We start from the raw sequence: 26,580 nt of genomic DNA, 5'->3' as shown, positions 1-26,580 counted from the left end.
AGCATCCAAGCAACATGAGTGAAGTTGGGAACTGCCTCATAAGGCATCCACAAAAGAAGAACTTGTTTTGTACTCATGTTCAAGAGGAAATACTCATGTCCCAGAAAATGGTAGATGAGTTCTATTGAATTTCTTATCAAGTCATGCAGCCACGTAGATCTTATGTCAAATCTATGGCAGTGGCACTCAATGTTACTTTGGTGCTCAGTTTCTATGCCAGCTGTTGTTTCCAAATCGGACAGGTGTTAGCTATGGCATATATGTATAGGAGATCACTGATGTTGTATTCATCGAGTCAATGAATTTATGTTCTTGCCCACTAAGGAACACTATCTGATGTATTCAGTGTTATTGCTCTGTTTTTTTGAGTGTAAGTGGCTATGGCTGCTTTCATATGTCATTAGGGCTCCCTGGAAACAGCATTTGTGAATTCAAAGGGCTTTCACTCCTTGAGTGTACAATGGAGTGTGACCACAGGAGAAGATTTCCACAAGGGTGTACCTGCACAAAATGGACTGTGGCAGTTAAAGAATGCAGCTCAGCACGAACTTCTCAAGGGCACTTAAGATAGACTATACACAGTAATCCATCCAGTGAAGCCTATGTTCTGCTGAATAAATATTTTTAAAATTGGTGATTGTTGCAGGGAGCTATAACAATTCATATATTTTGCACAATTCATGGCTCCCAGAACTTACAGCCCAGATTGATGGACGGATCCTGAATGATCAATGCCGTCCCTGAACCACTATAAATGCCGGAGGAAACATCACAGAAGCACTTCACAGGAGGCTCCCAAGCACTGAGGATGTCACCTAGACAGGGGACGAAACGTTTGCAACACAAATTCCCAGCTCGGCGAACAGAACCACAACAACAAGCACCCGAGCTACAAATCTTCTCCCAAACTTTAATAACTCCTCTGAAACATCTTCAGAGCAAGGCAGAGAAGCACGACAATCAAGCTCTTTCCTCCTTGGTGGTGCTGTTAATAAGCAACAAGCTCAGCTAATTAATGAGAAATCTTCTTCAATTGAAGGATTAAGAAGATGAATTAGTTTGGGTGAAGCTAAGAAATAGCAGGCAAAAACTTAGATGAGAGTTGTTTTTAGGTTCCAAATTGACCGGCCATGGTATAAATCAGGAAATTAGACTTGTTTGCAGCATGGGTAATGCAGTAATGAGGAATGACTTCCATTTACATCAGGAGTTGGTAAATTTGATTAGTACAAATGCTGTCTCAGAGTATTAAAGTAACTGGCAGTAGAGATAGTGGATATATAGGTTATATTTTGAAATTTTGTATATTCTGGAAAGGTAGATTGGAAAGTAACAAATGTAACCACACTGGTTAAGAAGTGAAGGAGAGACAATATAAAGAACTACAAGCCTGTTAATTTGATAGAACTGTAGTAGGGAAATGTTAGAATCAATTATAAAGGATTTGATAACTAGACACTGAGAAAATGATAATATGATTGGGCAAAGTCAACATCAATTTATTAAAGGAAAATCATATTTGACAAACCTGTTGGAAAATTTTGAGAATGTTATTTATATCATAAATAAAGGAGAACCAGGTGGTATGGTGCATCTGGATTTTCTGAAGGCTTCAGCTTAGTGCCTGGACTACAGCTGTTAATATTCTATATTTTGCATTTGGAGACCAGTGTAATATTGCCACATTGGCTGATAACAAAACTGACATGGGATTAAGTTTTGAGGAGGCTAGAAAGGTTTTGTTACAAAGATGCTTCTAATTAAATTTTTATTGGAGGACTTAAGTTTTGGAAGACTGTAGAGAAATTGATTTATTTCAGGTTTTATGGGGATATTTGCATCAGTCTCTTGAAAGAAAATTATTGAAAGGTTACTGTAAAGATTGAAAGTATTTTCTAACAAATCATGTGACGAATGATAACTGCCTGCTTTGGTGTAAATCCCTGCGATAGCTATTTGAACAGTGACTGGATGAAGAGAGTTTTGGTATCGGAAATTAGCTAGGGGTAAAAGGAGCTTGTGAGGAAGGGCTGCGTAGCTATCTTTTCTGTTTTCAGAAATCTTGGTGAGTTCTGAATGAAAGACGTTAATTCCCCTGGAAGAGAGACTGAAAGAACATCTCAACACTATATTTCCTGACCATTCTGTCTGTTCTAATGTGAATGGTGACGTGACTATGTGTCAGAGTATCAGAATGACAGACTTTGGAGCAGTTTGTGTTCAACCCTTTTTTGACTTAAAAAATAACCCTAATGGCCAGAAAGATTTGTTTTAAAGTGAAACTCTGTAGAGAGAAATCCATTTCTTTTGTTCCTAAAATATTTGTGTGTTATTATTTAGAGGAATGATATTTATACTTCATTATTACTGACTGTGTATGTTAACCAGTTATTGCATCATCATTGAGTAATTTCTGTTTTAATAATAAACCAATAATTATATTTATTAAAGAAACCTGATTGATAGTTCTTTTTATTTAAAACCTAATATAGATAAGGTATTTAATGGACATGTCAGTAATTAGGAAATATATTTTTATTTTCTGTTATAACCTTTGGCATTTTGGGACTAGAGCAGTAGTGCACTTCTCAAGCCTCAGTCGTAACAGCTTCAGGGGGATTGGGACAGGCTGAGTGAATTGGTAAAAACATGGCACATGAAATATGTGAATAAATGTGAGGTTATTCACTTTGGTGAAAAAACAAAAAGCAGAGTATTTCTTAGATTATAAGAAGTTAGGAAGTGTTGATATCTACTATAATGTGAACTTTTCTATATGTACAGGAGCCCAACGTTGAGCAGATCAAGTCTGTTTATATAGACTCTGCCAATATAATTTTGTCAATCATACTAGAAATTATCATGGCATAATGGTGTTGCCTGCTTTAAACTATACTTTGCACAAATATCAAATGATTCTGGGGAAGTGAAGCAATAGCCCGACTCAGGCGACTGTGTGGAGTTTGCACGTTCTCCCTGTGTCTGCGTGGGTTTCCTCCGGGTGCTCCGGTTTCCTCCCACAGTACAAAGATGTGTGGGTCAGGTGAATTGGCCATGCTAAATTGCCCGTAGTGTTAGGTAAGGGGTAAATGTAGGGGTATGGTGGGTTGCGCTTCGGCGGATCGGTGTGGACTTGTTGGGCTGAAGGGCCTGTTTCCACACTGTAAGTAATCTAATCTAATCTAATCTAATTCTAACTTCAATAGGTGGCCATAAATCAGCACTAACTTTGTCCAGTTCTGTTTCTCAGGCCTGAGCTGTAAAGATTTTGTAAAACCAAATTTCTTAATCATTAATTCTACAGTCATTGCAGAACAACAGCCAGCTTTAACTTTGTCATGCCAGTTCAGGCACTTCCTGCTAATAATAGTTCAATAGTTGATTTGAGGGACCAATTGTCCCTTAATGGTCAAGTTGATTTCCTGTCATCAAGTGTACAATGTGAACAGTTGTAGAATCAATGAGATCTTCAAATCAGATCAGTTCATATGGGAGTCAGTTAAACTGAGGTCTTTGAATGAACGTATTGTTCAGCTTTCAAAGTTCATGAGGAAATTAAAGATAGTGATTTCTGGAACTTTCTCAGGCTTCCAGAAGATACTTTACTTAAGAAAAACTATGCAGTTTGTCCTGCTGTAAATTTCCTTTTTCAGGAGAGAAGGATTGTTCTTCTAACATAGAACATTACAGTGTAGTACAGGCCCTTTGGCCCTTGATGTTGCGGCGACCTGTGAAACCAATCTGAAGCCCATCTAATCTACACTATTCCATTTTCATCCATATGTTTATCCAATGACCATTTAAATGCTCTTAAATCTACTGCTGTTGCAGGCAGGTCATTCCATGCCCCTACTACTCTGAGTAAAGAAGCTACCTCTGACATTTATCCTGTATCTATCACTCCTCAATTTAAAGCTGTGTTCCCTCGTGCTAACCATCACCATTTTAAGAAAAAGGCTCTCATTGTCCACCCTAACTAACCCTCTGATTATCTTATATATCTCAATTAAGTCACCTGTCAATCTTCTTCTCTCTAATGAAAACAGCCTCAAATCCCTCAGCCATTCTTTGTAAGACTTTCCCTCCATACCAGGTAACATCCTAGTAAATCACTTCTGAACCTTTTCCGAAGCTTCCACATCCTTCCTATAATGTGGTGACCAGAATTGTGACTGCACCAGAGTTTTGGACAACTGCAGCATGACCTCATGACTCTGAAAGTCAATCCCTCTACTAATAAAAGTTAACACACTGTATGCCTTCTTAACAACCCTATCAACATAGGTGGCAACTTTCAGGGATCGATGTACACGGACACCAAGATTTCTCATTTCATCTACACTACCAAGAATCTTGACATGTATGCACAAACCGTCAGGAAATATATAAATGCCAGATTCATCAGCCGTACCCACAAGGTAGAACAAAACACCACCCGTTCACAGCACAATGCCATCCAGGCTCTCAAAACCAATCGCAACATTGTCATCAAACCAGCAGATAAAGGAGGAGCCATTGTCATTCAGAATAGAACAGATTACTGTAAGGACCCTACAGAATTTTAAATAAGTCTATCAAATTATTCCATTATGCCCTCCATTCCAACAAGTGAAATTATATTTTCTTCAAGCCTTGTTTTATATTTCCTCATATTAGGCAACATCATATTAAATATGCAGTATCCTATCTGTTGTTTCAATATTCTTCTGGTTTGGTGGCAAAAAAGGCAAACAATATTGGAAGAATAGTCTAAATTTTATTTTGGTTTATGACTAAAACTCAACTTTTATGTTCTGTGCCTCTTGCAACAAAACACAATATCCCATTAGGTACTTCAGGATCTTGTTTTGTTGAAGTGCTGCTTTAATGAAGTTATGATACTTAACACCAAATCCCCCTGAGTTGCCAAGATCAGTCAACTTTCGCATTTTCACTATTTATTGAACTGAAATACACAAATTCATATATACTTCAGAAAGATAGGTCTTTGGTTAGTGGATGCTATTCCCACCCATGACATTGAGCGGCATTCCAGAAAGTTTATGGTATAATCTATACTTAAGGGCAGGACTGAGTGGTTTGGTGGTGGAGGGCTTTTAGAAGAATTTAAATGGAGGTTCAATCTGCCCTTGCACATAAATGTAAATAATCTCCTTGTACTATTTGAAGAAAAACAGCTATTTCTTCGATGTAAGCTTTAAAAATGGTTTATGTCTTTGTTGTTGTAAAACTTGTTGTGCACAAATTAGTTGCTACATTTTCTGTACCACAACAGTGACAACACTTGAAAACTACTTAATAGATTGGATATGTCTTGAGATCAGCGAAAACACTTCAAGTCCAAATTCTTTCTTATAGTTACTGATATTGATTTCCACCTGCACACTTCTTTGTCTACTTCACCACTTATTATGAGCTTCCTCAGATTTAAATTACCAAGCATATTTTACGATATTCTGTATATTTGGGCAACATTCCCTAAAACTTTACATCCAAATTTCATGCATGGCAGTGACTAGAGACATTCACAGAATATGACAATATGAGATAATTTGGGTAACAGTAAATTTTGACTATTTGCAGAGTGTCCTCCGTATAGGATGCAACAAAATCCAGGATCAGATAGTCTTACCACATTTTTAAATTGATCAATTTCATAGCAGATCCAATATAATGAATTTAATTACCAGTGGATGTTTGAAGAATACCTTGAAACTAAACATTGATTTCATATGTAGAGAAAACACATTTTGAATTTCTAGCTGAGATAAGTTGGCAATCCTTATTTACATTCGATATGAGATTATAACTGCACAGTTCATAAATGGGTTAAAATATGTTTCATATTTTTTATAAGGCCTAGTTGGCAACAGGAATAGATTGGAAGACATCTCAATATATATGCTGGGCTTCTCTCAAAACAAAATTGGGAGTCTTGCCAAACCGGGGGATTATTCTAGGAATGCTATTTTGAGATAAGTAACAAATTTACTCTTTAATTATTGAAAGATGAATTAACTTGCAAGTGTAATGTTGATGTTTCACTTTTATGCAGCAAATAGTACTTGTTTTCATTCCTTGATCTGACTTAGTGGAATATATCATAAATGTGCCCACACAACTAGGGTGGATGCAGTGATGAGGGAGAAAGGATACCATCCAGAACAATATAATGTTGGCAATTAGAAGCATGAAGCAATGTTTGAAAAGAGAAATTAAAAGAAGAGCTAAAAATGTGTTGCTGGAAAAGCGCAGCAGGTCAGGCAGCATCCAAGGAACAGGAGAATCGATGTTTCGGACATAAGCCTGACCTGCTGCGCTTTTCCAGCAACACATTTTTAGCTCTGATCTCCAGCATCTGCAGTCCTCACTTTCTCCTGGAATAGAAGAGCCAGACATTCATGCTTTATGGTGGGATCAAAGTAGCACTAATTTGAAAGTGTCTGGTTGTATTAAACCTCACTGTGAGGGCAGGGAATCCAAATATGTGCTGGTTATGTCTTGAGAGCAGCAGAGTTTTGTTTAGTGTTCAGCCAAAGCCTTTGCTTTTGTGACAGAATAAGGTGTTAAAAACTTCAACAAAGGTAATACAAAACAGAAGTGCCAATTCAATTGATAAATTTAACTATGCTGTGAAACTTTATGTGTTGACTTTTTTTGTTATGTGTAAGCATTACCATGGGCATTAGAAATTTGAGATAAAAAGATAACATTTTTCAGTTAACAATTTTGAATGGTTGGATTTTTTTTACTTTTATTGGGACATTCTTTTTTAGATTAGATTCCCTACAGTGTGGAAGCAGGCCCATCAAGTCCACACCAACCCTCCGAAAAGCAACTCACCCAGACCGATTCCCCTATATTCACCCCTGACTAATGCACCTAACACTAGGGGCAATTTAGCCCAGCCAATTCACCTGACCTACACATCTTTGGATTGTGAGAGGAAACCGGAGCACCCAGAGGAAATCCATGCAGACAGGGGGAGAATGTGCAAACTCCACACAGATAGTGGCCCAAGGGGGTATTGAACCTGGGTCTCTGGTGTTCTAGGCAGCAGTGCTAACCACTGAGCCATCGTCTTAAGTATTTTAAGATTGATTAGTTTTCTAAGCCCGTCATGGCTTTGCACTGACAGCCTGTCCTTTTTATTCATATATTCTCTTCAGCACTGATGTATTCCTCTCTTACTTGAAAAGAGTTGACGCTATGACGGCAGAAATGCAATAATGACTGAAGCATGCAGGAAAGCAGTAGAATAGCAGTTTAAATCAGTATAGTGGAAGCATGAACTTTGCACAAAAGATTGGGATTTAAGTGGGAAACTAGTGGAGCATTTAGTTAAAAATCACACAAATCCAGATTATAGGAGAAAGTGAGGACTGCAGATGCTGGAGATCAGAATCAAGAGTGTGGTGCTGGAAAAGCACAGCAGGCCAGGCAGCATCCTGAGTCGGAGAATCAACATTTTAGGCACAAGACTTTCATCAGGAATGAGAAATCCAGATTATAGTCCAACAGGTTTATTTGGAAGCACTAGGTTTTGGAGTACTGCGCCTTCATCAGGTGGTTGTGGACATTAGATATGATAGATAGTCTAGATAGGTGGAAATGGAACCAACCTAATGAGAGCCGAAAGAACTGCAGATTCTGTGAATCAGAAACAAAAACTGAAGTTGCTGGAAAAGATACAGATCTGGTGGCATCTTTGAAGAGAAATCAGAGTTCACATTTCAGATGTGGTGACCTTTCCTCAGAACTGATGATAGCTAGGAAAATGCCAGTTTATCTGCAGAAGGTAAGGTGGGGGCTAGGTATAAGGAGTAAACAATAGGTGGGGTAGAGCCCAAAGAGAGAAGCTCAGCGCAAGCTGGAAGAACCACACCTCATTTTTCATTTGGTACCCCTCAGCCCTCCAGACTCAACGTTGAGTTCAATCATTTTAGGTCCGGATCTCTCCCATGCCTAGCCCGCAACCCCATGCATCAGGCCTTGCTATCACATAGTCTGTCATTGCACACGACTTGTTGTTAGCAATTAACATCTATCCACTCTCCCAGCCAATCATTAGCCACTTATTTCTCTGTCCAACTGTCTTCTCTCTCTTTGGGCTCTATCCCCATCAATTATTTACTCCTACCCCCTCCCTTCACCCTATCTTCTGCATATAAGCTGACATTTTCCAACCTAATGAAAGAGCTTACTGTATGGTGCAAGGCTAACACAGTCTATTTTGTGGATGTCTGCAAGATGCGACATTGTAAATAATGAAAATGGAATATCAGGAAGAATCAACAGTAGTGTAAGGACAGCAGAAGATTGAAGCAGTTAGCATTGAGGTACAGGTCAACACTGTTGAGCAGTACCAAATGTAAACACAGGAAACTGAATTTTGATGATCAAGTATGAGGTACAGAAAATGTGTCTATTTAACATCATAGAAAAGCAGAATTGAAATAAGATGATAGAAGAGATATGATATGATAATGTAAATGAGAAAAATGTGAAACACACACAAGAAACTGTTGGGAATGTATAACTATGATATTATATATTAAATATAGAAGGCTGATTTGATTTTACATAGCAGAATGGACACAGCATATTAAACAAAATGGTTGTCAGAAGTTACATAGGTGATTCTTGTTGATTTACTTCAGCTATCCAAAAGGCAGGGAGGCTGGTATGTTGTCTAGTAGCAAACACAAAGGCAAGCATTGGAATTCAAATATCCCTTTGGATAACATGATGGGCTTTTGCAGAAGTTGGAATTTAAAAGCTTCAGCGACGAGCAAGAAGCTAGACGAAACTCCAACAGAGATTTGGGGCTTAATTGACTTTGCTTTGTGGGACAATAATAAACAAAAATTAACATAGTGACCACCCTATGTTTGATCTGTACAAAGTTGTGAATTTAGATTAGAAACCAGAACTACCCAGGAAGATCTCAGAGAGACAGCATCTTCAAAGATGAGAATAATTAGCTAAAGAGAAATATTTTGCCAAAATAAACCAGTTCTCTGAAAGAGTCAAGGCAATCTGCAAGTGTCACAGCTGCAGAACTACTGAGGAATAAGAAACTGTTTATGTCTCTCTCGCTCTCTCTGTCTGTTTCTGTCTTTCTCTCACTGTCTCAAAGCTTGCTCATCTTACTGAGTTAAACAAAAATAAAATATTGCAGATAGAGTCATAGAGATGTACAGCATGGAAACAGACCCTTTGGTCAAATTCATCCATGCCGACCAGATATCCTAACCCAATCTAGTCCCACCTGCCAGCACTCGGCCCATATCCCTCCAAACCCTTTCTGTTCAAAAACCCATCCAAATGCCTCTTAAATGTTGCAATTGTACCAGCCTCCACCACATCCTCTGGCAGCTCATTCCATACACATACCACCTTCTGTGTGAAAAAGTTGCCCCTAAGGTCTCTTTTATATCTTTCCCCCTTCACCCTAAACCTATGCTGTCTAGTTCTGGACTCGCCGACCCCAGGGAAAAGACTTTGCCTATTTACCCTATCCATGCCTCTCATAATTTTGTAAACCTCTATAAGGTCACCCCTCAGCCTCCAATGCTCCAGGGAAAACAGCCCCAGCCTGTTCAGCATCTCCCTATAGTTCAAATCCTCCAACTCTGGCAACATCCTTGTAAATCGTTTCTGAACCCTTTCAAGTTTCACAACATCTTTTCGATAGGAAGGAGACCAAAACTGTACACAATATTCCAACAATGGCCTAACCAATATCCCATACAGCCGCAACATGACCTCCCAACTCCTGTACTCAATACTCTGACCAATAAAGGAAAGCATACCAAACGCCTTCTTCACTATCCTATCTACCTGCGACTCCACTTTCAAGGAGCTATGAATCTGCACTTCAAGGTCTTCTTGTTCAGCAACACTCCCTCGGACCTTACCATTAAATGTTTACGTCCTGTTAAGATTTACTTTCCCAGAATGCAGCACCTCACATTTATCTGAATTAAACTTCATCTGCCACTCCTCTGCTCATTGGCTCATCTGATCAAGATCCTGTTGTAATCTGAGGTAACCCTCTTCACTATCCACTACACCTCCAATTTTGGTATCATCTGCAAACTTACTAACTGTACCTCTTATGCTTGCATCCAAATCATTTATGTAAATGACAAAATGTAGTGGACCCAACACCGATCCTTGTGGCTCTCCACTGGTCACAGGCCTCCAGCCTGAAAAACCACCTTCCACCACCACCCTCTGTCTTCTACCTTTGAGCCAGTTCTGTATCCAAATGGCTAGTTCTCCCTGTATTCTGTGAGATCTAACGTTGCTAACCAGTCTCCCATGGGGAACTTTGTCGAATGCCTTACTGAAATCCACATAGTTCACATTTACCGCTCTGTCCTCATCAATCTTCTTTATTACTTCCTCAAAAAACTCAATCAAGTTTGTGAGACATGATTTCCCATTCACAAAGCCATGTTGAATATCCCTAATCAGTCCTTGTCTTTCCAAATACATGTAAATCCTTTCCCTCAGGATTCCCTCAAACAACTTGCCCACACTGACGTTAGGCTCACTGGTCTATAGTTCCCTGGCTTGTCCTTAAACAGTGGCACCACATTAGCTAACCTCCAGTCTTCCGGCACTTCACCCATGACTATTGATGATACAAATATCTCACCAAGAGGCCCAGCAATCACTTCTCTAGCTTCCCACAGAGTTCTAGGGTACACTGATAGGTCCTAGGGATTTATCCACGTTTATGCATTTCAAAACATCCAGCACTTCCTCCTCTGTTATTTGGACGTTTTGCAAGGTGTCACCATCTATTTCCCTACAGTGTATATCTTCCATTTCCTTTTCCATTGTAAATACTGATGCAAATACTCATTTAGTATCTCCCCCATTTTCTGCAGCTCCACACATAGGCTGCCTTGCTGATCTTTGAGGGCTCTATTCTCTACCTAGTTACCCTTTTGTCCTTAAAATGCTGGAAATCTGAAACAAACACAAAGAATGCTGAAGAAACTCAGCAAATTCATGGAGGAAGAAAGAGAGCCAAGCTTTGAGTTTGATATGACACTTCATCAGAACTTACTGAATTAACCTGCATGAGCAATCTTTAACTATTCAACTGCAGACGTCATCACACTGGCTAAATTTTGACTTCAGGTTTCAACCACTTCAACTTTGGAAAGAGAAGTCTTCAAAAAGGCCCGCCTCTGTAAACAAGCCAGGTCTGCAATGATAATGGACTCATCCAATTTTCATCTTTACAAGGATCTATGATCCATGTGTACCCTATCCATGTCTACTATCTGTAATCATTGTATCTGTATTTTTTATCGTGTTTTTACTTAGTAACTTGCATGAACAGTTGTACAATAAATCAATGTTTTGCTTTGTTGGTTATTCTGAAATTGGAGCTGTAAAAAATGGTGACTAAACAAACCAAGTGATTCACAGTTCACTGACCATGTTGTGGACACACCTGGTATTCATGACAAAATACTTACATTAGAAAGTTCCGAGAAACTAATGTGACATTGCTTATGATAAGCTGGAGAATATCTTTTTTTAATTTAATCATTTATGTATGATTACCTTTAAAGCTTTTTACAATTTCCTGAAATGAATCATTCATCACTTCTATTCTTCAATCCCATTAGACTATTGAATGGACTTTCTAGCCTCACATAATGCTGATCTTGTTAACATTGATCTCTCTCGTATGCCTTGTGCAATGTAACCTGTGTGCCTTGTCTAAATCTTTTGTTCTGTACATCCTTGCTGACTATGATCTGCCTGTACTGCTCGTTGGACTTTGGAAGATATGACAATGAACAAATCAATCAAATTTACTCATGCATTCTCACATAGTTTTGTCATAACTGAGCCTGCACCTTTTCTGCTATCTCTCCTTTTGTCCCTTTAATGCCTGCATTAGTGATCTTGTCCTTGAGTTCACAAGTGCTTATCTTTAACAAGACTATAAAACCATAACACAGGAGCAAAGTTAGGCCATTTGGCACATCGAGCCTGCTCTGACAATAGAATATAGCGGATTTGTTTATCAACACCACTCTCCTGCCTTTGTCGTAACCCTTGATCCCTTTACCATTCAATAACCTACCTCTGTCTTAAATACACGTAGTGAGTTGGGTTCCATAGCCTTGTGCAGCAATGAGTTCCACAAATTAACAATCTTTTGGCTGAAGAGATTCCTCCTCATCTGTACAGTTGGGCGGCACGGTGGCACAGTGGTTAGCACTGCTGCCTCACAGCGCCTGTAGACCCGGGTTCGATTCCCGACTCAGGCGACTGACTGTGTGGAGTTTGCACGTTCTCCCCGTGTCTGCGTGGGTTTCCTCCGGGTGCTCCGGTTTCCTCCCACAGTCACAAAGATGTGCGGGTCAGGTGAATTGGTCAAGCTAAATTGCCCGTAGTGTTAGGTAAGGGGTAAATGTACTGGTATGGGTGGGTTTCGCTTCGGCAGGTCGGTGTGGGCTTGTTGGGCCGAAGGGCCTGTTTCCACACTGTAAGTCTAATCTAATCTAATCATCTCAAGGGTTGTCTCTGTATTCTGAGCTGGTGTCCTTGCCACCTAGTTTCTCCTGTTAGAGGAAATATCCTCTCCATGTCCACTCTATCCAGTCCCTTCTATCTTGGGATTATTTTTGTAAATCTCTTCTTGTCCCCCTCCAATACCAACACATCCATCCTTACATATAGGATCCAAAGTTGCTCATAATATTCCAAATGTGGTCTGACTAGAGCCTTATGCAACCTCAGCAGTACTTTTCTACTCTTGTATTCTAGCCCACTTGAAATGAATGCAAACAGAGTCATAGAGTCATAAAGATATACTTGGCCCTTTGGTTCAACTCATCTATGCCAATCTGATATCCTAAATTAATTTAGCCTCATTTGCCAGCATTTGGCTTATGCCCCTTTAAATTCTTCCTATTTATATACCCATACAGATGCCTTTTAAATGTTGTAGTTGTACCAGCCTCCATCACTTCTCTGGCAGCTCATTCCACACATGTACCACCCTTTACATGAAAGAATTGCTCCTTTTAAATCTTTCCTCTCTCACCTTAAATCTATGCCCTCTCGTATTGGATTTCCCTATCCTGAGAAAAAGACCTTGACTATTTGTCCTATCCATGCCCTTCATGATTTATGGGCATCAAGAAGGTGACCTCTCAGCCTCTGACACCTTTCTAATTGCCAACTGAAGCTACTTTTTAACCCTAAAGAATCCTGGAGTAGGATTCCAAATGTGCATCAGGTTTCCAAAGCCTTTCCCCATTTTGAAAATAGTCTATGCCTCTATTCTTCCTGCCAAACTGCATGACCTCACACTTTCCCATATTATATTCCAAATGTCACTTCTTTGCCCACTCTCCTAGCCTGTCTAAGTCCTTCTGAGCTTTCCCACTTCGTCAGCACCATCTCTCCCTCCACCTAACTTTGTGTCATCCGCAAACTTTGCAACAATGTCCTCAGTTCCATTAAACAGATGTATAACATGAATAGTCATGGCCCCAACATGGACATCTGTGGAACTCCATTAGTTACTATCTACCATCTTGAAAAAGATCCTTTTTTATCCCTTCTTTCTTCCAGTCAGCCAGTCCTCCATCCATGCCACTACCTGCCCTAAAACTTGCCTCTTTTCTTAGCAGCCTTCTGTGTGGCATCGTGTCAGAGGACTTCTGGAAATCCGAATAGATAATGTCCATTGGCTCTCCTTTGTCGAACTTGCTTGTAGAATTCTAACAGATTTATCAGGCATGACCTCCCCTTGCTGAAGCTGTCCTGACTCAGCCCTATTTTACCATGCACTTTCAATCAATCTGTAATCTCACCCATAGTAATGGATTATAAAATGCTCTAATCAGGCTAACCGGTTTATAGTTTCCTGTCTCCTGCCTCCCTTCTTTCTTAAACAAGGGTGTTACATTATCAATTTTTCAGTCTTCTGGAACCCTTCCGGACTCCAGTGATTCCTGAAAGATCACCACCAATATTTCTATAATCTCTTCAGTTATCTCCTTCAGAACTCTGACGTGTAATCCATCTGGTCCTGGTCATTTATCTACCTTCAATCCTTGCAGCTTGCCCAGCACCTCCTTAGTGAGCTTATAGCCTCTTATTGCTTTAAATATGGAAAAACCAATTTTGAAGCACTGACATAGGAAAAATATCTTACAGTATTTTTCAATACAAAAGCAAAATTCTGTGGATAATGAAAAACTGAACTAAAGACAAAATGCTGGAACTACTCAGTATGTCAATTAGTACCTGCGAAGAGAGGAGAATTGTTTCAATTTGATGACCATCTGACAACTTGGAAGAAGGATAGAGATATAACAGATTTTAATTAAGTACAGAGATACTAAAAGGAGTGAAAAATTATAAAGGGAGTATCAGTAGTTGGGTGATAGAAGAGATGAAATAATAAAAAAAACTGGGGCAAGAAAAAGGTGATGATATAGGGAGAAGAAAAGAAACAAAAGCTGTGCTTATAAAAGGGAACCAACATATTCCATTCAATAAATTGTAGCAGATCTTAAGAGCATTTTTTTCAGAAAAGTACTTAATTATATTATGTTCACTAAGTGTCATGAAGTTAGGTAGGACTACTGCAGCTCAGAGGACATATTTCCCTGGATGTAGATAGTTCAATGGTGGATGCTAATAGGAAGAACAGACAAGTAGGAATCCCACATATTAATCTACTGATTCATGCATCCAATTTTCACTGCAATAGGCCAAGGTAATCCTTAAATTTTTTTCCCCCATTTGAAATAAATCTATCCAGAGATGTTTTGAAATACCTCTGGAGTTGGTGGGACCTGAACCTGGGTGCCAGGTAATTTTCAATAATGAAATACATGAAGTAAAGCACCTATTAGTCAGTTAAATACCCAATATTTAGAGGTTATCATCAAAAGAATTGATAAGTTTTTAAACATAGATTTGTTAATTTTGGAAACAAAATCCACAAGTATCTTTTTGAAATAAACTGATTTTTTAAAACATGATGTGAGGACAAGTGAATAGAGGACTGACACTCTTATGGTGGAATGAAAATTCATTTTATTAAAACATTTACTCATTATTTAATGAGTAGCTTAAATCTTCAAGTTGGATTTGCATTTTTAATTTTTATTTTCATTCCTTTCACAGGATAACAGCACTCCAGAAGAACATACACTCTATGTCTGGGATCACTTCATTTCTAGATCCTCTGCCAAGAATGTAGTATTTGTTGCCCACAGTTATGGTGGCCTGGTGTTTGTGGAGTTAGTAAGTACTTTGTCTCACTGCCAGATGAGCCAAATCTGATACCTGTTCTTTTTTTTTACTTCGGATTTCATACATCCTAAGCTTAAGGCATTTTTTACTCAGTGATACGATGTAAATATGAATATAAATATGAAAAAAAACACATGATATTGGCAAATGTATTTATGTGGCTTCTTTTTGCAGTATAATCTATAATGCCAAATAAGTGTATAAGAAGTATATTATGAATGATGTAAAACATGTCTGGCAAGTAAACGTGGATTTAACGTTCCTTACTATTAGTTTTCAGACTGTTTAGCATTAAAAAATTCCTTGATTAAAAGAGAGATTGTTTAGTAATCAGCACTATTGAGAGCAAAGTTGTCATACCGTCTCTTCCCAAATAGCAAGTGGATATTTTGAAAATAATTTATTTGGAGATAATCTGTAATTGCCATATCTCTGGGTGGCATATCCTTTAGAAAGATTTTGCTACTGTTTTGACAGAGTTGTATGGTTTTTCTTTTTCCTGTTTGTTTGTGTTGTCTGCCAAAATTCTGACCCGACTGCGAGCAGTGATTTTCTTATTCTGGCTACAAGTGGCCAGGGCATTTCAGTGTAAATGAAGTTCTGTGTTTTGTTAGGGAGAATAAGCAGATGTATACTTCTTTGATAATGAGTCCAACTGGGTAGAAACGCTAATAAATCAAGGGTTATAGATACACACATTCCTAAAACTAGCAAAGCAGGTTAATATTGCCATAAAGATGTCACAAAAGCACCAAAATTTATTTCTAGAAATTTTATCTTATTCATGCATGGGATGAGGGCATCGCTGGCTAGATCAGTATTTACTGCCCATACCTCATTGCCAAGAGGGAGTTAAGGATCAACCACATTGCTATGAGTCTTGTGTCACATGTAGGCCAGACAAGGTAAGATTGACAGATATCCTTTCCTAAAGGGCTTTAATATAGAAATAATTTCAGATTAGTTCTGTAACAGTTGCATAGAACCTTGATTAGGTCACAGTGTGCAAGTTCTGGTCTCAATTTTTTAAATTGATAAATAGACACTGGAGAAGGTGCCACAAACTTCACAAATATGATACCAGTACCTGAGGTTGAGAAAAGTTGAATATGGTGGAAAATTTTTCTCTTGAAAATGTAAAGATATAGATGTTTAAGATGATGAAAGGAATCAACAAGATAGATGGAAAAAATGTTAACACTTGTACAGCAGTCCAAAAGTAGAGGGTCCTAAATATAAGATAGTCACTTATGAATGCAATAGGTAATTCAGGAGAAGCTTCTTTACTCAAAGAATGCAGATTTTGCTGCTGGTGAAGCACACATCAACGAATAATCTAATTGAATTGGATGAAGAAGGTTGGTAGCAGACTTGTGTGTTAGAGACAAAAAAAACTGCAGATGCTGGAATCCAAAGCAGACAAGAAGGAGGCTGGAAGAATACAGCAAGCCAGGCAGCATCAGGAGGTGGAGAAGTCAATGTTTCAAGTATACCTTTTCTTCAGGAATGAGACTTGTGTGTACCATAGACATCAGCAAAGACCATCTGGGCAGAATGATCTGTTGTGATATGTAAGTTATTATATGCTTAATGGTACCATTGCATATGTGTGAACTTGACAGTGATGCTTTACAAACTATTCCACAATGAAAGAAATAGAAGGCCGTGTCAATAATGTATACTTTCAAGATGGTTAAGGAATAGTAATCAAGTTAATAATCACACTCGCTTAACTTTTTCTTATCTGAATGAGGAATGCTCAACTATTGCCTGAACTATTGCTCAGTTTACTCACTCGGTATAAACTGGGATTTTTTTTATCTTTGTATTTCATCTTTCATAAATCAATTTCTAACAAAGTACAATAGGTCAGAGACTTTTCTTTAGTGATACTAAGGGAAGCTCTGAAAACTTGGGGAACACAATGTTATAAGTGAACTTTTGGTTATAAATATATCATTTGTCCGAGGTAGATGAAAATAAGCAATGCCGTTTCCTGCTTTTATTTCAGATTAAAATAAAGTTTGTTTTGTATTAAAACTAACTTTTGGATCATTACAACAATGAATAAGCAATTTGCATAGGCAAAGGAAAAACTTCGTGTCCACCACAAACTCATACGAGACAGGAATTAAAGGCAAAATTGCTGGGATTTTTATTTAATTCCTTTTTCAAAACAGAGCAATTAAATGTTAGTTTACAATGATTTAAAATTAACTATAAATGAATATGAATCCTCACGTTTAATTATATTTTATCAATTTATTTTAATATATGTTCAGTGAAAGTCAAATTTATGGTTTTTGGATTTACTGATTTTTTTTAAATCCTAGAAACTGAATTAAAGTTGTATTGCAGTTTTGAAATGGTACATGAAATGATTGACCTTTATTCAGTAAAGTATTGGTGTTGCCTATGGATATGGTAAATTATGTTTGTCCTTCGATTAACAATTGCAAAGTCTTGCCACCTAAAGACTGAAATGAAGAGCAGTGGATGACCAGTGTGACATTCTTTCTGTGTATGTCTCTCATCACACTGGTGGATATTTTTTCCACTTTTGTTCTTCATTATAATGCATCCAGATGTCTCAGAGCTAGGCTTGACATCTGACCTTGGGGCTAGAGGGTGAAGATGCCCCTTAGCCTGTGAATTTATCCCAGGCTGAGCTAAAGTTTTCCATAAGGCATTCTGGTCTTGGTTCAGGAAGTAACAAGTAAATGAGAAGTTATAAAGATGTTTTTTCAGGAAAGGAGTGTAGTGAGAGGAATAAGTTCTCAAGACTTCTTGCGGTGCAGGGGCTGAATGCATGAATGGCATGACATAATGCATCCACAGGCACATCTAATATCTGTCACAAAGAAACTAGAACTTAAAAAAGCGATGACATTGATGTATCATTATGTCTTCATATTAATGGGTGCTACAATTAATCATTTTAGGACAGTGTGTCTCTTTCCCTTCAGTGCACACTCTCACTCAATGTTTTTTGCAGTATACGATAGTTAATTACAAATTTTCAGGTGTTTGAAATAAAATGTTGCAGTTTACTTTGTCACAAACCAACTAATTGATGCAAAACAACATGTTGAAAATAATATAATTATTATAACAATGCATTTACACAGAATATATATTTAAAATATAAATAAATATTTATTTTATACAAATATGAAGCACTTTATATTTTTAAATAGGTATATCTGTAATTTTCTTAAAGGCTTCTAATATTAAAACATTTGGTATAATGCCTAAAAGTGTAATTACAGGTTTAACTGAATTTTCAAGACTATTAGAAACATGTAACATTCTGTGACATATAAATTAGTTTGTTTGGAAAATGGCTTCACATCCATTTGACATGAAGTCTGTCTATTTTGAAAAGTTTTGGCAAATTCCTGTGCAGAAAGTATGTGGAACTTTATGACCATATTTAAATATAGTACCCTAAGTTACTAATGATTATTTTGTTTCAAAAGCTACTTTGGTCAAAAAAGAGACATTAAACATTCAGCGGCTAAATGTTAATACATCCCAAAAGCGTACAAATATTGTGATAAAGATTTATACATTTCAAATTTGATACAAACATATTGCCAGCTTTACACTGCCTACTGACTAACATCATCAAAGGATACATCCAGCACTAGCTGCACTGTTGAACCAATATACACTTCAGCCGGAGTTAAAGCTAATGTTCACCTCTTTCAGCCAACCCATGCCTGTAAAACAAGCATTGCAGATGAAGCAAATTCTGCAAGTTGTTCTACAACTGATTCTGATAAAATTCAGAAGACTGGCCCAATATGGGAAAGAGTGGGCTCCAAGATTTTCAGAGGTTGTATCCAAGACTCTAATGAAATAATTGAGAGGTCGGAGGTTGAACTGACCAGACATGCTCAAACAGCAGTGGAAACAGACAGCTGTGGATCTCACACTGGGATTCCCGAATCTTACCTTTTTTGGCCAAATGCAGCCACATTGTGTTACATTTTTGGAGGGATTCTTGCCACAAGGATTTGTGAGCTTTCTTGTGTCTTATCACTGTGTCTCATGAATTACCTACCCAGTCCCTATGGAGTCCCTCACATCCAATTCTATGCTGATCCTATCATATAGTATTCCCAGAACAACATACTGGATATCTGCTAAAATATGGTAATCTCAGCATCTATATATCTTTACAAGGCTGACAGGCACCCAGAGGAGCACTTGGTTTCTGGAGATACCCTGCTCAGTCAAGGACATTTTCTGAAGATGTCAAGGAAAGGGAGTCATACCACATTCTCTTATAGGGTACTGGAGATCCTGGTGGAGGTGGTGGTGCAGAGGGGAGGAGTCCTGTTCCTGGAGGATTGGCAGAGGTGGTCTTGCCACCAGACCCAGGCAGTCTGTTCCAAGGTCATCACTAGGATCAATCCCTCTTTGATAGATTGAAGGAAAAGCCAGCAGAGCCATAAGAAGTGCCATAATGTCCTTCTCTCCTGCATCAGGGTAATGTCACACACTGTACTCACTACCAGCTCAGGTACTGTCATCTCAGTGGAATGTAAGGTTTAGAAAGTATGGGAACACAATCTGGTGAGCATCTTCACTGTAACGGCTCTGCAGTTGGCTGAGGAAGAAATGCTGCAGGCTACTGACACTTAGAGGGTTGCTGATGAGCAGACATTTGAACAGCCTGATACAGGAGAGGACCCTGTTGCATCGGCAGTCCGAAAGGAATAGGAGCAATAGACAGACATGTGGAATGCAATGGCCCTTTTTGCCCAGAAGCTACAGCAGTGCAGCAAATCATGTGACAATTTGGCTGCCTCCATGGATAGGTAGGCAGGACAGCCAGTCCCAGCACACAGATGAAGTGAACCCATCTACACTCATTGCCCCATGCATTCATCCTGAGGATCGACTAGAGCACAGAGAACATAATGTAGACTTCAGGTGCTCCCTCCTCACATATAGGCTGGGTAAGGAAGCAAGCAGTTGGAGAAGGAGCTAGGACAAGGGAAGGCATAGATGATGTGAGCATGTGGCTAACTAAATAAGCATTAAGAGAGCAAGTGAACAGCTCTGAGATACAGCAAGGTTCAATCTCTGAGTTAGTTGCCTGTGCGCAAAGTGTCCCTGCAGCCACCTTTCAATACTGGTTGCCAGTGCACTCTGCAGTGCAAGTCCATGCTTCCTGAGCAACCTGTAAGCAAAGCGTGGAGGTGCCATGTTGGTGGTGAGAGGTTAACAAATGCCAGATGCTGATGTCTATGAATGAGGGGTTGCATATAGTTGGTGCATGAACATTGTGTCCTGACATGCTGTTTGGTTCTAAGCAATATAGGGATCCTTCACAGCAAGCAGTGAGCTTAAGTCACATGCTTTGATTTCCAAACCCATTGGTTTCATGAGGCTAGAAATCAATCTCAGCCTAAATTATACTCATCTATGGAGCATCAACAAATCCTTGGTTGGGCAATTCCAACAATTGACAGCCTTCTGAATGAAAGAATTCCTCTTCACCTCAGAACTAAATAATTCTGAAGTTATGTCCAGTTGTCTCGATTTCCCCACCAGAAAAAGCAACCTCAGTTTCCAGATGGTTCAGAACCTTATAGAGTCATAGAGATGTACAGCACGGAAACATACCCTTCGGTCCAACTTGTCCATGCCGACCAGATATCCCAACCCAATCTAGTCCCACCTGCCAGCGCCTGGCCCATAAGCCTCCAAATCGTTCCTATTCATATACCCATCCAGATGCCTTTTAAATGTTGCAATTGTACTACACTCCACCACTTAGTCAGGCAGCGCATTCCAAATATGTATCACCCTCTAAGAGAAAAGATTGCCTCTTAGGTCTCTTTTATATCTTTCCCCTCTCACCCTAAACCTATGCCCTCTATTTCTGGACTCCCCCACCCAGTGAAAAGATTTTTGTCTATTTATCCTGTCCATGCTCCTCATGATTTGTAAACCTTGCATGGTTCAATGAGATTATTTCTCATTCTTCTAAGGTCCAGAAGTATAGGCCCAATTTACTCAGCCTCTCATTATAGTACAATCTTCATATCCTAGGAGCCAATGTAATGAGCCTTCACTATATCACCTCTAACACATGTACATTCTTCCTTAGGTATAGAGACAAAAACTGTGCAGAGTATTCCGATGTGATCTCAACAAAGGCCTATAAGATGATGGCAGGGCTTCCTTATTCTTGTATTTCAATCCTTTTCCAAAGAAGGCCAAAGTGTGATTTGCCTTCTTATCTGCTTGTTTTACCTGCATGGTAACATTTTCAATATGTTCCTTGGGTGTACCCAGTCTTTCTGAGCAACAACTTTTAAAAGATTTATACCTTTTTAAAGAATATTCTGTTTCCAAATTGTGATACCAAAGTGAGTTATTTTGCTTTATTCTTTCATGGGATGTAGGTGTTGCTCGCAAGGTGGAATTTGTTGCTCATCCCTAAATGCGCTTGAATTGAATGGCTTACTGAGCCATTTCAGGGAGCAGTTTAGAGTCGAGAACATTGGGTCTGGAGTCATATCTAAGTCAGACCAGGTCAAGCTGGCAAATGTCTTTCCCTGAACGACACTAGTGAACCAAACACAATTGATGAAAGTATGGTCATCATTACTGAGAAAACATTCAACCCCAGTTTTACTGTTTAATTGAATTTGATTTCCATCATTTGCCATGACAAGACCTGAGCCCATGTTTCCTGAGCATTTGCCTGAGATTATTAGTTCAGTGACATTACCACTATATCACTGTATCCCCTCACATTTTCTCAGTATGCTCCATTGACCATATTATTGCCTTATCATTGAAACTTTCTCTACCTCTTCGCATCTGTGATCTCTCTGTATCTTCATTACAGATTACATTTCACATAGACTTGGGTACGTTACACTTGATCTTTTTATCTAGGCATTAATATAGTTTATAAAACAGCCAAGACCTAGCACTGATCCTTCTGTAATCCCTTGATTACTCTCTATTTCTGGTGTGTAACTTATGTCCTTCACTGGGAAAGCAAACACAAAGTATTTGTTCAACATCTCTGCTATTTCTTTATTCTCCACAGAAATTTCTAATCTCGCTGCCTCTGCAAGACAAATGTTTACTTTATCTACTCTTCTTTCTGTAGACTTACAAAAGCTCTTAATGTCAGTTCTTGTATTCTTGGCTAGTTAACTCATTTTTTTTCCCATTTCATGAAATCTTTGTTCGTCTTTGCTGGTTTCTGAAACACAGCCAATCTTTGGCCTGATGCTATTCTATACAACAGTATAAGTTTCTATTTCTAGTCTAATACTGCCCTTCACTACCCTGATGAGCAATCTGTATTTCTTTTTCTTGAAGTGTTTATTTTTGAATGTAATGAGCTTGACACCAACCTTGCACCTACCGCGAAGATGATGACCAATGTAGCACAAGCAGAAGTGCCCCAAATTCTAAGTCATGCAGTAGATGATTAAGTTGAAGTCAGGCAAGCTCAATTTGCTCAATTGACACATATTGTAAAGGGTCTTGCAGGATTCCACAGAGTCCATTCGATTTTCTTTTATAAAATCATATGGAGCATGGATAGAGTGAATAGTCAAGGTCTTTTTCCCAGGATGGGGGGAGGGTCCAGAACTAGACGGCATAGGTTTAAGATGAGAGGGAAAAGATTTAAAGGCTTCTAAGGGGTAACTTCACATAGAGAGTGGTGCATGTATTGACTGAGCTGCTGGAAGAAGTGTTGGAGGCTGGTACAATTACAACACTTAAAAGGAATCAGGATGGGTATGTGAATAGGAAGGATTTAGAGGGATACAGGCCAAATGCTAGCAAGTGGGACTAGATTAATTTAGGATATCTGTTTGGCATTGATGAAGTGGATGAAAGGGTCTTTTTCTGTGCTGTACATCTCTATGACTCTGTGACATTATTACAATTTGATGAGGTGATCCCTGGGGAGTCACAAAGGTTCTGCAGAGAACAAATTTATGTCTTCACTCAGAACAACAGTATTATATTCTTCCATCAGTGCTATTTGCCAGTCCTCTCCTGCTGCATTAGATGCAGCAGACTGACAAAACTTGATACAGTCTACATTATATTGCAGGGCTGTCTTAGAGTAGTCCAAGTACTGGAAGCATCACTTGAACACCAGAGCCATGAGCCAAGTGGTCAGCAGATAGTTCTTGTTAGCCAATAACCAAGGTCTGTTCTCTGCCATGTACCAGATATTTATTTGTACAATATGTTGAATGTGATCACATACCAGTTGCACATTTAAGGATTTGGAAACCTTTATGGATTCATTATATTTCCAAATTTTGATGCAGTACCTGCAAAGCAATGTTACCTGCATTAACTAGCAATCTGCACCTTATGTAAGTTGGCTATTCTGGCAAAGTTACATACATACTGCATTTGCTTCTGTCTGGAAAGAGAGAAGGCAATGTGTTGTTCTACAAATTTGGTGCAATGGTCACCTCCCATCTACAACTGTAGAAGGCATAGAGTGTAATATGGATGGTAGGGATTCCAACACAAAGGTGTTCATGGCCATGTTCACCTTCAGGACATGGGGTAATGCTGTCCTGGACAAGCTCTGAAACTTAGCGTCTGTCTGCTGTAGTGGCAGACTTCAGTGAGTAACTCCTTAGTGAAATTGAAGCATCTATTGTTCTATTCCTGGCTTAGGTTGAGGTGGGTGAATTGCCCTTCCTCTCTCCCTTCAGCAGCCTGTCATTCTCTGCGCCACTTTTGCTTATTCTTCGTGTCATTCTATAAGGCAAATGGGATTGAGACTGTGGAACTCATTACTGAAAGCAAGTGATTTTAACAGAATGAGATCTTCAACACATGCCACACTGCTCCCTGTAGAAGTCACAACTTTATAAATGTCAGTTCAAACCACCAAATATGCATGCAAGGTTAACACCAGTAATAGCTCGGAGAGTTGAGCTCTAGAATGTACAATGAGAGTGAAATCTACATACCAACTGATGTCACAATCAGCCTTTACATGCAGATTCCTTGTATGCTAATTCACATAAAATGATGCCAGGCCCATTTCCCAAACACAAGTGATAATGTGGTGGCCAGACACCATTTTGAGGCAAAAAGACACTTGCAGTGCCAAACATGAGGCATAAAGTTACCACATTTGACTGCCTTTATGTCAGATTTTTATGATTAATTTATCACTACACCCAATGAATTATTAATTTTGTATGTCCTCTTTATTTATCTGGCAAAATTGTACACTGTTAGTAATTAAAGCATGTCTTTGAGGAACAAAATTTACTGTGTACCATTGTTAAGTGCTTGTTAAGAAACAAAAGTTGTTTTCATCTTCATCCTGGGTGATAACTTGGTGCAGTGTATTGCCTGCTAATGGGAAAATTGCCCGTTGTGTACCAGGAGGAAAATTAACCTATGTGTCCAGAAATGTTGCAGAATATAATGAATAGCTATCAAAGATATTTAAATAACATCCCTTTAAGCGTATCTTCTGCCTGTCAGTGCCCCACCTCCTGCAAAAATCTGTTCCTGAGTTACTCAAGAAAATTTCCCTTTATAAAACCATTCAAAGCCTCTGCATCTTTCATGCCAGTTAAACAAGTTAAGTCCTTTTAAATGATATTGAAAGCAGTGGACTTTCAATAGAATAGCTCCAATGAGAGCTAAGGACTTGGAAAAAAAGATACTGACATGCTTTGGCTAGAAGTGGTAGGGTTAGAGGGCTATTGCTAAAATTAGGTCTGTATCCTGCAGCTTGCATCTAGAAGAATGAGGGTTCCAATCAACTGGCATAAATCTGAAGAGGTAGACTCTCAGAATTTCAGGACCAAAATGTTTTTAGAAACTTTGCAAATGCATTTTAGGTTCTGTGCTTGAACTAAACATAGCACATAATTTGGAAGTTATAGATTGTACCTGAGCCTTTACAAGTCTGTAACTTACTTAAAAGTTGATTAAGCAATCTTAAATTCTTTGTATCTGACAGGTGTTACTGTAAAAGAAAGGAAATACCTAATTTTTTCTGAAACAATAAGCTCTGTGTCTTCTAAGTTGTATCTTTTCTCAAGTTATAATAGATAATAAAGGGACAAGCTTCTTTAGTTATTCTGATGCATACATACTTTAACTCCAAAGCAGGCAGATTCTGTTAAACCTTGATAAGCTCAGTCCCAGTGTCACTTCAGAGTGATTTTAGATTGCAAGGTCAGTAACAGGCAGTGTAATGGGAATTTTGAGGACCAGCAGTTAGAATAAGATACTTGATAATATTAGCTAACATATCATGAAGGAAGAAGAGAACTGTCTACGTGGATGAGAAAATCCTGCTCTACATTGATACAGGCTTTGAAGTTGGCTTGGATCTTGAAAGAGGAAGTAATTTCACTTTTAGTTTTTAGAGTAATATTCTCCCCCTACCAGTGATATATTTAAAAGGCTAGATCGTCGAAGCTAGAACAGAGTATATATTTTCAGAGATCCATAAGGCAAAATGCCCTCCTAGCCTAACAACTATAATATTCGACTGCTTCTAATTATAGGTGCATCACTGAATCACCAATAAATGCCACAATCTCCATACAATGTGGAACCCAATGTGGAAACAGCCCTTTTGGCACAACAAGTCCACATCGACCCTCTGAAGTCCAACCTGCCCAGACCCATTCCCCTACCTTATTACTCTACATTTTCCCCCTGACTAATGAATCTAACGTACACATCCCTGATTACTATGGGTAATTTAGCATGGCCAATTCACCTAACCTGCACATCTTTGAATTGTGGGAGGAAACCGGAGCACGCGGAGGAAACCCACGCAGACACGGGAAGAATATGCAAACTCTACACAGACAGTTGCCCAAGGCTGGAATTGAACCCAGGTCCCTGGCGCTGTGAGGCAGCAGTGTTAACCACTGAGCCATTGTGCTGCCCATTGTATATTGTATATATTGTATATTGTAATATACAATTAGAAATTCCTTTTGCTGTTTAAGCATAGGTTAGAGTTTATATGTACATACATATAAACAAATCAAAGAATCAAGAAACACTTGAGGGAAGGTAAGCTATGGAGATAAAAGCAAAAAATGTAATCGATTTGGATTGCTCTACAGAGGGCAGACATGGATTCAGAGAGTTCCTCTGTTCAAAAATTATTCTGATCTCCATATTCCATTAAAAAGGCTTACAATACAGAACACTCTCCCACTAGGACACAGAACAATTCCTTCATACATGCATTTCTTTTTTATAGAACTA

The 26,580-nt window shown here is 38.8% G+C and overlaps 1 protein-coding gene across 3 annotated transcripts in view; it reads left to right on the top strand.

The window, feature by feature from the left end:
* arb2a (ARB2 cotranscriptional regulator A) overlaps window positions 1-26,580 on the top strand; it is a 535,689-nt gene that overhangs the window by 258,673 nt on the left and 250,436 nt on the right. For all 3 annotated transcript variants that reach the window (XM_060844193.1, XM_060844184.1, XM_060844202.1), the window contains exon 8: window positions 15,184-15,303. In XM_060844193.1, coding sequence (XP_060700176.1) covers window positions 15,184-15,303 — 120 coding nt within the window. The remainder of the gene's footprint in view (window positions 1-15,183; window positions 15,304-26,580) is intronic.

Source organism: Hemiscyllium ocellatum, chromosome 2 (assembly GCF_020745735.1).
Source record: "Hemiscyllium ocellatum isolate sHemOce1 chromosome 2, sHemOce1.pat.X.cur, whole genome shotgun sequence".
Lineage (NCBI taxonomy): Eukaryota > Metazoa > Chordata > Chondrichthyes > Orectolobiformes > Hemiscylliidae > Hemiscyllium > Hemiscyllium ocellatum.
The sequence above is the reverse complement of the archived record's forward strand: the minus strand, read 5'-3'. Positions and strand labels throughout refer to the sequence as shown.